Below are 13,718 nucleotides of genomic sequence, written 5' to 3' on the forward strand. Positions count from 1 at the left end.
TGGATAAGGGATGGATGGCAAACCAGGAGATATGAAAAAGCAGAGGCTGAACATAGCAATCTTCCTAGAGAATAAGTTTTATTCAGCTGTTTTTGGAAAACATTTTTGTATTCAAATAAACATTTGTATTCAAATAAACAATATGATATGGAAAAGAATGCAAATTATACATGATTTTAAAAATAAACCATGAGAAAATTTGCAATTCTAGTATGCTACAGCGGGTTAGGAACCACAACATGCCAAGATTAACTCTCCTTTAGCTTTAGGAATACTTCAGCAGAAACATTTTTAAAACAATGATTTTATCTTTTTGAGACTGAATTTTCTATTTACAAAAATAGAGATAATAATACTTCATGGGTTTCTATGAAGATTAAATGAAATAAATGAAAACTAATAACACTGACCCTTGCACTAAATAGTTTTTTAAAAAACTATTTGTATATTTGAAAGCATTCAGAATAGTGCTGATTTATTTTCTATTTCAGCAACTGGTGGATCATACTATGAACATTTCTATTTAGTGGTGATTGCTGGTGATAATGGGCTAAAGGACCATTACTGTATGTTCTAGCTTAACCTTTGCAAGTAACAACAGTAGTCTGAAAATATTCAGCATTCTGCCATATTTAGTGCATTTCATTTTATAATAACCTACTGGAGATACTTTGATTGTCTCTTAAATTAACAAATACTAAGTCAAAATTAAACTTAACATATGTTAATCTCTTTTGTTGTAGTTGTGGCAATGTTTTAAACATCCCCGTAGACGCTAGGATTTGGCTAAGGGAAAATAATTTAGTTACTAATTTTACATCACATTTCTCCTTCTAGCCAAACAGTGTTAGGGATTTTAATAAATATTAAAGGTAAAAAGTTAATAAATAGAGTGAGGAAAAAAATAATAGAATTGAAAGCATTAGAGAAATTTGAGGAAGGTAGATACATAATTTAGCTAATTCCTAAAGCTCTAAGATTGTCCCCCCTGAAATTATGACACATCTGGCTGGGTTACTGTATGTAGCATGCATTGAGTTTCTGATATTAGTTCTATGTTTTCACTTTCAATGTGTTTACTCTGATTAATTTTAAATTACTCTCTAATTAAAATTTTTCTTATTAGTAAGTCTAAATTATTAAATTACTTCTAATTACTTTTGCTATTTTAAATGATATTTTCATCACAAAAGATTTTTCCTTTAATGATGTAACTACATGGAATATACTTAAGCATCATTGTGTATATACATTTTTTCCCCAGCCAAAAAAACTGAGATATATTATTTTGTGGCAAAAAATATTCATTTGACCACCAACTTTGCTAAAATAACTTTATTAAATGAAAGAAACATGATTTGAAATAAAGTTCTATAAAAACTCTAATATTTCAAAAAAGAACCATGCAAAAATATTTAAAAATACATTAGGTCTCAATACATACGGGAGATCCCTACTTGTTGTTTCCTTATTGCTGGACCAATATTCAGCTTCTTATCCTTATAATTAAGTTTTTCAGCCTAAAATAAAGAAAAAAGAAATTATTTTATTTTAGCTCTATTATTTATAAAATCAATAAGGAAAAACTAGTTAGAAAGAATTTCAAAAATTCAGACTATAACATTCTTTGAAAGCAGGAAGGAATAGTGGGAAAGAGCAGTCTTCAGATTGAAATAGATCTGGGTCTGACTGCAAATCCCTATTTGTAATACAGTCAATCCTCATTAGTCATGGATTCTGTATTTGTAAATTTGCCTGTTTGCTAAAATTTATTTGTAACCCTAAAATTAATATTTGTGGCAATTTTGAGGTTATTAGTGGACATGTGCAGAGTGGTGGAAAATTTGAGTAGCCTGACGCACATGCTGTCAGCTGAGGTCAAATAAGGTGATGCTCTTTCTTCCTGTTCCAGTGCTCATACTCTAAGAAAGAGCTATTTAGTGCCACGTTTTCTCGATTTTTGTGCTTTTTGTTGGTGATTTTGCTATTTAAAATGGCCCCCATGTGTGGTACTGAAGTGCTGGCTAGCACAAGAAGACTGTCACAGGCCTTATGAGAAGATATATATTAGATGTGCTTAATTCAAGCATGAATTATAGTGCTATTGGCCATGAGTTCAATGTTAATGAGCCATTAATCTATTATATATGATGCCTTTAAATGGAAAAACACATGAAACAAGGTCATATATTGATTGGTTGACAGCAATATTGTGACCAGAGATTCTTGGGAACCTTACCCTGTATTTCTCCTAGAAAGAGTAGTTCAGTATTTGCTAATTCAGTGTTCCTAGTAATGTTACAGAATAGAACATAACTGCCACAAATAATAAGAATTGACTGCGTATGATTCAAATTCAAATTCTACTTTTTTTCTAAAAAAGTTAAATGCTTTAACTTAAAGTTAAAACATTTGCCTTAACTTAAAGTTATTACACTGAATTACTGGCTATAGACATTTTTCTGTGAATATTCTTAGTTTATATAAAATTTTTCACAGGAGAGAAATCATTTCAGATCACCTCACTTTGGGATTCATGTTTGTAGTGTTTTTTAAACATTCAAAATGCTATTAACACTTGGCAAAAGACATATTCCCAAGTTCTTAGTTTAAATAAATAAAGTGAAACATTATATTACAATTTCACAACCATACTTGCAATAATTTTGGAATTTGCTCTTCTGCAGAAAAAGTTTCCTAGAGACCAATGCCAATGTTAAGATGCAATTTTTTTTTTAAAAAAGCAAGTGATTATTGTATTTGAACCATGAAAAGATTAGTTTCAAATAAAAAAGTTCCAGAAATAAAGTTAAATACAACAAAAGATCATACCTCTTGTAAAATTTTTTGTGCATCTTCTTGTGTTTCAAAAGTAATGAAACCATACCTAAATAACAAGGATTATTAATTAATGATTAATTAATCATTTTCTTGGAATATTATCATATCAAAATTTTTTAAAATTTTGTTTTTAAATAGTGGGCCACTGTTGGAGTAAGCAACTTTCTATGCTGCACCAGTGTGGGAATTTTAGAAGGATCATTCACAGCTTAACACTGTCACCTCCTCTTAGAGTCAGGGAACTAAAAGGAAAAAAAAAACCCTGAGATCTTGAAACAGCTTCAGCTCTCAACTGTCTGTAAGGAAGAAAAGCACAAGAGATTCATGCTGTGGCTTAAAAACTGGGATGCAATAAATTTCAATCCAGAGCAATAATCTACTTTTAAGCTAACAGAAGTTTGGCTAAGAGAAATCAAAGTAGAAAAATAACTTTAAAAAATTAAAAATTTCAACATAATAAAATTTCTTATATTGGTAAATGACTGTAAATGTATTGTTTAATTACCATTATTAACACATATAGTTGATAATGTAATTATTAGTATATTTTCCAGACAATATCAATTAAAAATACATAAAACCCAGATTTCATGCTTTTCCTTTTTTCTTTATTTTTTATTTTTTGAGACAGGTCTTGCTCTGTTGCCCAGGATGGAGAGCAGTGGCACAATCTTGGCTCACTGGAACCTCTGCCTCCTGGGTTCAAGTGATTCTCCTGCCTCAGCCTCCTGAGTAGCTGGGACTACAGGCGCTTGCCACCACACTTGGCAATTTTTTTGTATTTTTATTAGAGACGTGATTTCATTATGTTAGTCAGGATGGTCTCGATCTCCTGACCTTGTGATCTGCCCGCCTTGGCCTCCCAAAGTGTGGGATTACAGGCATGAGCCACTGCACCTGGCAAGTTCATGTTTTTCATTCAGGGCTACCTTCAAGCACAATTCATATAATGTTCAAGATACAAATACACATAAATGTTGTGCTCCATGTCCAAAACGCCAAAATAGGTAGAGAAAAAAGAAAGAAAAAGTGTATCTCTCAAAGCATAATTGCTATTTAGATAACTTAAGAAAACTCTTCTAAGTAATGCTAAATATCTTCTCTACTATTTTCTTCAATTCACAATTACTGCACCACATACAAAGTTTCTTCTTTTAAACAAAGAAATTTCTCTTTATTTGCCCAAACATTAAAAAGGAATTATTTTTAGACTACTTTTTTTGGTAGAACACACACACCACCCAGTGGAAAAGGCATAAAATACAGTTTACATTTTCATGTGTGTTTTTCAATGATAAAAAGTGGATATTACCAAAACATTGCAAATTCTGTTAGTCAAACAAAAGCAGTAAATCTCACTTCATCTTAATATTGTTTGGCATTCTGAGGATGCATCTTATCTGTTTAAAAATAACCTTTCTGTAGAATCCAATCTCTTCCAGAGTATCTATCTGTTGAATGTTGTTTCTCACTAATACCACCTCACTGGGTCTCTTCTGCTTGTAAATTTCTATGTCTTGCCTCTTTTCAAAGAAAATAAATACAATCCTTTACTGCCTTATCTATTTTCTTTAACTTTGTAGTGCAACTCCTTAAGTGAGTACACTATGCAAACTACCTTTTTCCTTTCTGAAATTTGGCTTTGTACACATAGCAATCCACTAAAATAGCTCTATACATTTAAAGATACATTCAATCGCTTTCTTCTCAATTTTGATTCCCATTGACATGGCAATTAAAATCATTCTCATTAGAATTATATTTCTCACTTTGGTCCCCTAATTAGGTCTCTGAGGCACAACCTACAGACATTTCTTGGTGTCAGCTGTTTTCAAATAAAGCTCTCTATAGCCTAAAGCAGGGATATAATTCCAAAAGAATCTGATTCCTTTAGCTTCTGGTTCCTCAGCTAATGTATGTCTGCTACTCACATTAAGTGCTTGCTGCCTAACACTGAATGGTCCCTCCACCCATGCAAGAATAACTTCCCAACAAATTAAGAAATATTAGTGTCTCCTCCCTCCAAAATATACACACACGTCCACATAACCACACACACACACACACACACACACACACACACACACACACACAAAATAGGAAATCAAAAGGTGAGAGGAAAGAAGAGGGCATGATAGTCGCTACTGGAAAATGGAACCAAAGTAAATTAGCATACAAAACCTAGTAATCCAATAAAAATAGAGTTGTTAATTCTATATGTAATCTATAGTGATACTAACCCTTTGGATACTCCAGCTCTGTCATTTACAATCTTCACTTCTTTCACAGACCCATACTGGGAAAAAAATTTTCTTAAATCACTTTCATTTGTCTAATGACATAAAAAGAAAAAACATTTTTTAGTTGATAAAAGATGAATAATTCTTATGCTTGCTCTGGAGACAGAAAGTTATAGATAAGATGCATGAAAAATGCCTCCCATCATCAAAACAGTGCATAAACCACTAGGTGATTAAAATAAATGTAAATACCTTGCTTTATGCAATAGCTATGTTGTTAAATTAGTATATGTCAATAAAAAATTTAAGCTGAATTATTTTAAAACCATAATGCTCACTGTTTAAATAAATCTTTAAATGATTCTTGTTCTCTAGCTGGCCAGTTTTTAAAAAACCAATTTGTATTAGGAATGCTATTTCCATAGTAAGGGTATATTACTGTTGGCTCTTGTGGCTCAGAGAAGCTGACAGTCATGGCAGTGGAAGTAGGTTGTGTTGGCCTACACCAGTCATTCTATTTTAATCGGTAGTCAGAAACTCCTTTCCTAAGTCAGGTTTTAGGAAAGGAATGTATTTCCAAAAGTGCTTGAACTCAACTGTGAGAACAACAGAGTGCCTGTAAGATTTAAAGTTATTAGATTCCTTATCTGTACTCAATATGTATTTCAGCCAAATTCAGACATTGTTTTGATATTAAAAATAAAAATTGGAATCATAAGTAGATTTAAAACATACAGGGTATCTACAAAGATGGTTTTGGCATATCTGGATTTTTAATTGAAATAGTTGACTCACGTCACCTTTTCCCAGAATACTGACACTAAATTCACTGCAATTTCATTTTCTGGCTTAGCTGCTACTGTTTGTCTCCAAGCGTAACTTTTCTTTAGAAAAAAATTTCTTTATATACACTGGAAAAAAACATGCCCTAGAGCAGAGCTATGCCTTTTGAGTTCAACTACTACCTCACTACTTACATACCCTACTGGTTTTTAGTTGGTAACATAAAGCCTGCTAAGCTGGATAATGACAAATACTGATTTAATCTAAGAAGAATTAGATACCTTTTATTTCAGTTAACAGAAAATGAAATCAATGCCAGAATAAGGATTGTTATTAGATATTTGAATACAAATTAATTCCAGCTATTCTCTGGTAGAATAATCACTAGCTCAATTTTGTAGCTTCACTTCTTCAGTGACAATGGGATAGTCAAGAAAAATAAGCATTAAGAGGGATAGTCAGTTTGCTTCTAAAAATGAGGGGTTAAAACGTCTGTGACTACTTGCTATTAAACTATTTACTTGCTGGCCTTTACCTGTGGTTTTGAAAAAGGTGTAAGTATAGAGGAGGGAGCCCTAGCAGTTACCCTAAAGCTATGGCTTCATTATAACACCGTCTCCAAAGTTCATGCTGTAGCTGATGGGCTCCAGTAACCTAAAATAACCTGGCCATATGAATGTTTATATTTATTGATAACTTATTTTTAAAAACATGCTATGCTATTGTAATATAAATGAATTCCCAAATTGAATATTTCTGCCAGCCTTCAGTATTTTCCACAGATACAGAAAATCTTAAGAATAAACATTTTATAAGAAACAATTTTTCTTACTTTATTTTTAGTGAAACAACCATACACTTGTTTAAGACTCATTGTTTTGGCAAATACACTAAATGTGACATTTCTCTTGTGCAGGAAAAAAGAAATTTCACCCAAATTGTAACGGATTGATTATATGGAAATAATGAGTTATAAATGTCAAATGTCACACCTAATGACACAAGGGAGGTTTCTTTTTTTGTTAAAAAAGATAACTCTCCCTATAATTTCTAACATGTAAAATAGAAGCTTGGAAATCCTTCTATACATTCATTTGAAAGTAAGAGTATTCCACTTAAAATATCAATGCATGCCTTTCTTGCAGGTGTTTACCATTACCTCCCATATGCAGGGGCGGGGCGTGCTGCACATCTCATGAACTATGCTTCCTCGAAAGAGAGGAATGGCTGATTACATGACATAAATATATTACTTTTTAAAAAACTTTCACTTTAGGTTCAGGATACATGTGCAGATTTGTTATAAAGATAAACTTGCTATGGCGGTTTGTTGTACAGATTATTTTAGCACCCAGGTACTAAGTCTGATACCTAATAGTTATTTTTTCTGCTTAAATGTATTACTTTTTTTTTTTTTTTTTTTTTTGGTTTTTTTTTTTTTTTTTTTTTTTTTTCGGTAAGAAACAGGGTTCTTGCTGTGTTGCTCAGACTGGAGTGCAGCAGTGGCATGGTGTCGGCTCACTGCAACTTCTGCCTCTGGGGTTCAAGCAATTCTCCCTGTCTCAGCCTCCCAAGTAGGTAGGATTACAGGCGCCTACAACTGCACCCAGCTAATTTTTTGCATTTTTTAGTAGAGACGGGATTTCCCCATGGTGGCCAGGCTGGTCTCAAACTCTTGACCTCAGGCGATCTGCCTGCCTCGGCCTCCCAAAGTGCTAGGATTACTTTCAAGATGCTTTATTCTGACAAGGACACAGGACTTTTTTGGTGATCAAATCCTAAATTCTAACATAGAAAGTACTTTGCAAAGAATAGAAGCCTAGGAGGTTGCTCAGGAACCTGAGGTAAGAGTTGGGATAAAGAAATAGGATTTCATAAAACTAAGTTTTTAAAAAATGGAGTCTGTTTAGAAAATTATAATCATCATTATTTTAGCTATTGGCGTATTAGGCAAGAAAGTATAATTTGTTCTGGTATGGAAGAGTGTGGAGCTATAAGACAGAAAACTAGGCTTCTAGTACAAAACTAGAAGAATGTATACTAGTTTCCAGTACATTCTAGAAACAGAATGTACTCCACTATAGAGATCTTAAATATTAAATATATTACTTAAAATGCTTAAAGTCTCCTTAAACGGCGACGGAGCCTATAGCAAGTCAATGAGGCTTAATTTCCTTGTATTTGAACTTGAATAATTGTTTATTCTCTATGTACCTACATGCTGGTTGAAAAGACTCTTTATAATAAGAATTCGAAATCTATTAATCATTGTGTAAATATGTTATATTTTATAATTGCACAAGAAACAATTTCTGAGAACTAAAGACTTCTAACAAAAAAATACACTTTACTGCATGCATAAATAGGTACCTTAAAGTCAATTCCTCCTACAAAGATGCGATTAGGGATCACTGTTCCATATCTTGGGGCGCTTGTTGGGTTGTTCAAAGGCACAGGTGACACAGGATTAGAGGATGGAGATAATGAATCTGTTTGCATCTGATTTGATGTTTGCTGTAAAATAAGATTCTTTTAAACTTTCAGCACTGGGTACAATGCAGTCTGCTTTTGATGCAGACTGAAAACATTTATCTTTCAAAAAAGGAGTCATTTAGGCAAAATATAGTATTCTAGAATTTACTTTTACTATTACAAAAATTATAATTAGAGATAAGAGCTTTTTAGAGGAACAGAACTAGAAAACAGAATGTATTCCACTATAGAGATCTTAAATATTAAATATATTACTTAAAATGCTTATATTATTATCAAACTTATTACTTAAGTATTAAGGGGAATATTAAACTCATGAAGATGTTTGAGAAAGAGAAAAGCAGTTCCAGCCTGACACAATCAACTAGGCCCTGGTGTTGTTAGGAATTGGCCTGGCACTCACAGCTAGGCTGTGGTGTTCCCTTGTTATCAGAACACCATCACCAGACAAAGTCACCCTGTGATCTGACGGATGAAATTAAAAACAAGACCACTTCATAATCATGTTTGAATGCCGACAAAAACAAAGGCATTGCCCAAATCACAAGAATAACCAAACATCCCCCTATTCTGGATGATAAGTGACTGCACTTTTTTTAATAGTTTTAGTCTTGATCCATTTTTCTTGCCTTTTAGATAAAAGTTAACACATCCAATCATAGAATTACTACCATTTCCTGACAACATGCATTCCAGAGTAAAGCTCTACTTAAACCCTCTCTAAAAATCACTCAACACAAGCCTATATCCTACAAGTTCTAACATCCTCTGACTGACCATCCTATGGTTTATGTTTTCCCTTGTTTGAACAATTAGCAGACCCAACTTTATTAAGTGATGTATGTAGTCCTGTTGGTCTTTAACTAATGGTCATTGCCAAGTTAATAAACTCTGACATTCACATTCACCATTTTCATCCTGAAAGTAAAAATTTTAAATGCATTTGTCAGTTTGAAGATTGGACTGATTTTGTTAAAAATTATATACTTATAGCTAATAAATGTTTATTGCAAAGAATTAGTTCAGTACATATCCATATGTTCACAATTCTAAGTTAGAGGACCTAATTTAAATTTTAATAAATATATATAAATGTGTAAACCTTTGCAGAATGGTAAGATAATATACTTTTAAGGTATAATGGAAAAAAAAGACTTGAAAATTATGTTGAAAAGAAACCAATTCAAAAACTTGTGAATTATTTTCCATCTGGAAACACTAAATAGACTTCTGGGACAGTCTGATATACTAAATGTATGCTTCAAAAAACTTGAAGTAAACTGGGTTTTGTGGCTTGTGCCTATAATTCCAGGAGGCTAGGGCAGGAGGATTGCTTGAGGCTGGGAGTTCAAGACCAGCCTGAGCAACAAAGCAAGATCCTGTCTCGAAAAGAAGAAAAAGAAAATAACGAAAAAGCTTGAAGTTCATAATTCCAATTCTCTGAGAAACAAACACATGAAAATGAGTTTCCAGGTAATGGAGTTGTTCTTTTTCAAATTCGTCCTGCTCTTTCTTCTCTGGCCAATAAAACCACAATCCCTAAATTAATCTCTGCAAGATGTACAAAGAAATGACTAGGGCAGCAGTGGCAAGTAGGCTATAGGCTAGACCTTATGGGCTCTCTTCCTCCTCCAGTTAAGAAAGTATGTACTCCCAATGAAGAATACGTAAATACTTCTTTTAAAACACAGAAAAGCCACTGCATTTAATAATTACTATGTTGTAGTTTCCAATTAAAAAAATTGGGACTCTAATCTTAACAGCTTTTTCTCTGGGCACTTGGAAGTTATTACTGGCTTCAGTCACTTTGCTCAGTAGGATATAATGCTCAGAATGGGTAATTCTGGGATGCTTAGTATTGTTCAACTGTTAATTTTGTGTTGCTAGAGATAATATAACAGCTCGATGGCCATTTGTTTACAGTGTCAAAATTACCTATTTGCTAAATTAAAAAAAATCGTTCTTCATGAAATTTTCTTACTGAAAATAAGACGAATAAGATGAACTCATCTGTTCTCAAGTTTAAGTAACGGACAAACCCCATCATATTTCATTGAGAGAGGGATGAAATGAAAGGAAGTAAACAGTGCTTTATTTCCAATCTCTAGAAACTAAAGGATACTCTCTGAGAAAAGAAAAACAACCTTTTACACTCAATCCACTTCATTCCCCTCCGCTCTCAAGGCTCCTGGTCTACTGTGGGCTCGAACTGCTTAATTTTTCTCCCTCATCATTTTCTAACATAGGATATAATTTACTTATTATGTTTATTTTCTGTCTCTTTCCACTATTATGTAATGCACTAGGGCAGAAGTTTTGCATTTTTCTCGGCAGCATCTAAAGTACTGACAGTACACAGCCGGTGCTCAATGAATATCTGTTGAATGATCAAATGAGTGAATCATTTCTTCAGGACAGACCTGCTCACGATATGCCAAATATGCTGAGGGCTAAAAAATAGAGTGTAATAGCAGTCTACAAAATATTTTAATGTTAAGCAATAGCAAGGCTCAGGTAAAGGCAACATCTAAGTTCATTAGAACCAATTAGTGATGCATTTAAGTTAAACAACAAAGAAAGCCTGAAATGCCACTAGCAATAATTCCTCAAGTGTTACGGAAGCACTTAGATGTGGACTGCAGTAGGGTTTGAAGGCTCCTCCGTTTGCTAAAACTTCCAGCACTAGAGTTTATTAAACGTCTCCTCCAAAGCAATGTGCCCTCACTGCATCATCCCCTTGAGAATCAACCTCGAGATCTAGCATCTATTTTGCAAACGCAGACAGCAGGCACAGGGCGGGCTAACCGTCGCAGTCACGGCTTCGGCGTTCCTCCCCCTCCGAGGCCAGCAAGTTGAGGCACTGGGAGAAATGGCCGCGGCGACAACTTCCTCGAGTTCTCTCGGGTCATCGTGAACTTGGGGACCGACACGAGGATCCACCCCCTCCCCACCAAAGTGCGGGAGGGAAAAGAAGGCGAGCCAGCGAGAAATTTTGCCCCGCAAATCCGCCAGTAGCAGTGGCGGGAACACTCAACGGCACCGATCCCGCCGCCGGCCTCGTGCGCAGCTGGCCCCCACCCTCGTGCGGCGTGCTCTGATTGGCTGCTGCCGGCAGGGTGGGGCGGGGCTGCACGTTGTCTCTGCCCCTCGGGCCTGTCCTGGCCGCCCTCCCGCCCTTCCCCGAGTCCGCCCTGACAGGCTCTGGCACGCAGCCAGTGCTAGAGTGTCCGAGTCCCACCTAGGCTAAAGCCTGCCCCTACTCCCCGCCCCAGGTCTCTCAGACCAGTCCTCGCTGACCAGTCGGGGAGTGGAGGCGTCGACCGCCCTGGCAACTCCTCGCCTCGGGCGGCCGGGTAGAGTTCGGCCGGAGGGAGCGTCAAAGATGCTGTCGAGCCCAGTTTCGGCGGGAAAGTGGTTTATCTGCTCGGACTCCGCTGGGTGCCCGGCCGCCCGCCGCCTCCAGAAACATCCGCGCCTGAGGTCCGCTAGCTCGTCTACACCCAGTCCAGGCCCGTGGCGGCGCCTTCCTGACCCCACGACACAGCCAGACGAGGCCTGCGGGCGGGCGGCTCTCGCAGCGGTCGATGGGGCACCTGGCCACGTTTCTTCCCAACCAGATAGCGAGCGTTTGGGGTCTACACCTTGCCCTTCTGGGCCCTCAGGGATGACGGGATCCACACTGCTCCTCCCCGCTACCGCAGGCCCTGGGGCCCTGATCGCCGTACTCACCGGCCTGGACTCGGTTTCCATCTTCCTCTCACCTCTTCAGAGACGACGGGTAGGGAAGCGAAGTTTAAAGTTTGAAACCACCTTCACGCCAAGGCAGCAGCGTGCGTGTCCTGACTGGGACTCTCGCCCCCTGGCGGGGAGGGCAGGGGTGGCAGCTGTAGGGGAGCAGGCTCGTCCCCGGCCCTGAACCTGCCACCTGGCGGGTGGGAAGGAGCAGACGGCGTCGCCTCGGGTGGCAGGCGGCGGTGCGGGCGGGCGCCGCAAGCGGGAGAGGGGCGCGGGCGGGCGAGTTTCGGCTGTGGCCCTGGGACTCGGAGCCGGGGCCCCTCAGGGGCAGACCGCAGAGCACAGCGTGGCGGGCGTGGGGCGTGTGGAGCGATGGCTCGGTTCTAGGACCCCTCTTGCCTGCTCTCAGACGGCTGGGGAGGAGAGAGCGAGCGGTCAGGCAAAGCTCCATGCACCGCACGCCTTCCCCTCTCCTCCACTTGAGAATAGTCGGCCTCTGGGACCGGTGGGTTTCGAGAGATTGAGGTGACCTTAAGGCTTTACTGAGGTGGAAGAAGCCGGTTGACCGGTGACTTCTGAAGACTGGTGTAAAGCGAAGAAAGTTCCAGAGCCAAACTCTGACCCTCGGGGCCTGACGCGCCAAACTCGGGGGCTCCCGAGAAGCCGCGGACGCCGCTCTGCACCTGTTGCCGCCGTCACTCATCCCGCCGGGCGGGGGGAGGGGGGCCGTGCGGGTGGCTTGGTCAGGACCTGCGGCTCAGCCCAGTCGGGATCCGGTGCTCGCCCTGGCTCCGCTGAGTGCCTCCAGCAGCCGCGCAGAGCCGAAAGGGGGTCCGGGACGAAGCCACGCGCGCGGTAGGGGGCGACTTAGCGGGTCCAGCCTCCAGCAGTCTTGGGATCGACTTTGAAAGAAGATTGCTTTGTTTTTAAATTAATGAATTAACTAATTATTTTTAATTTTGAGACGGAGTCTCGCACTGTGGCCCAGGCTGGAGTTCAATGGCGCGATCTCAGCTCACTGCAACCTTCGCCTTCCGGGTTCAAGCGATTCTCCTGTCTCAGTCTCCCGAGTAGCTGAGATTTACGGCCCCCGCCACCATGCCCAGCTAATTTTTGTATTTTTAGTGGAGACGGGGTTTCACCATGTTGGCTAGGCTTGAACTCCTAACCTCAAGTAATCTGCCCATCTCGGCCTCCCAAAGCGTTGGGATTAGAGGCGTGAGCCGCCCCTCCCGGCCAGTTAACTATGTAGACACGACGAAGGCTCATTCTGTCGCCCAGGCTGGAGTGTGGTGGCGCGATCTCTCTCACTTCAACCTCAACCTCTCAGGCTCAAGTGATCCCCGCACCTCAGCCTCCTGAGTAGCTGGGACCACAGACAGGCCCATGCCACCACTGGATGAAAGAAGACTGCTTTGTAAAGAATATGTATTTCTAGTAGGTAGCTAAAACGATTACAACTGATAAACTTATAGTAATGATTACCATTATTATAGCTGCCATTTATCAAGTACTCATTTTGTTTCAGGCACAATCCTTTATGACCAGCATACTTTAATCTTTTCATTCTCACAGCTACCTTTCAGTTAGATGCTTCAATTGCCGCCATAGTATGTGATGAAACAG

At 38.6% G+C, this 13,718-nt stretch overlaps 1 protein-coding gene across 3 annotated transcripts in view; it reads right to left on the reverse strand.

Moving 5' to 3' along the window:
* BOLL (boule homolog, RNA binding protein) overlaps window positions 1-12,681 on the reverse strand; it is a 58,676-nt gene extending 45,995 nt beyond the window's left edge. The window contains exons 1-5 of one of the 3 annotated variants that reach the window (XM_017545177.2): window positions 11,163-11,457; window positions 8,235-8,378; window positions 5,082-5,173; window positions 2,833-2,887; window positions 1,445-1,520 (exon numbers count right to left, since the gene is read on the reverse strand). In XM_017545177.2, coding sequence (XP_017400666.1) covers window positions 1,445-1,520; window positions 2,833-2,887; window positions 5,082-5,173; window positions 8,235-8,363 — 352 coding nt within the window. In that variant the 5' untranslated portion in view covers window positions 8,364-8,378; window positions 11,163-11,457. Of the gene's footprint in view, window positions 1-1,444; window positions 1,521-2,832; window positions 2,888-5,081; window positions 5,174-8,234; window positions 8,379-11,162; window positions 11,458-12,086 lie in introns of those variants that run through there. The other 2 variants (XM_017545176.2, XM_037744523.1) reach the window with 2 other exon arrangements.
* Between the last annotated feature and the right edge of the window lie 1,037 nt (window positions 12,682-13,718).

Source organism: Cebus imitator, unplaced genomic scaffold (assembly GCF_001604975.1).
Source record: "Cebus imitator isolate Cc_AM_T3 unplaced genomic scaffold, Cebus_imitator-1.0 Scaffold178, whole genome shotgun sequence".
NCBI classification, from domain to species: domain Eukaryota; kingdom Metazoa; phylum Chordata; class Mammalia; order Primates; family Cebidae; genus Cebus; species Cebus imitator.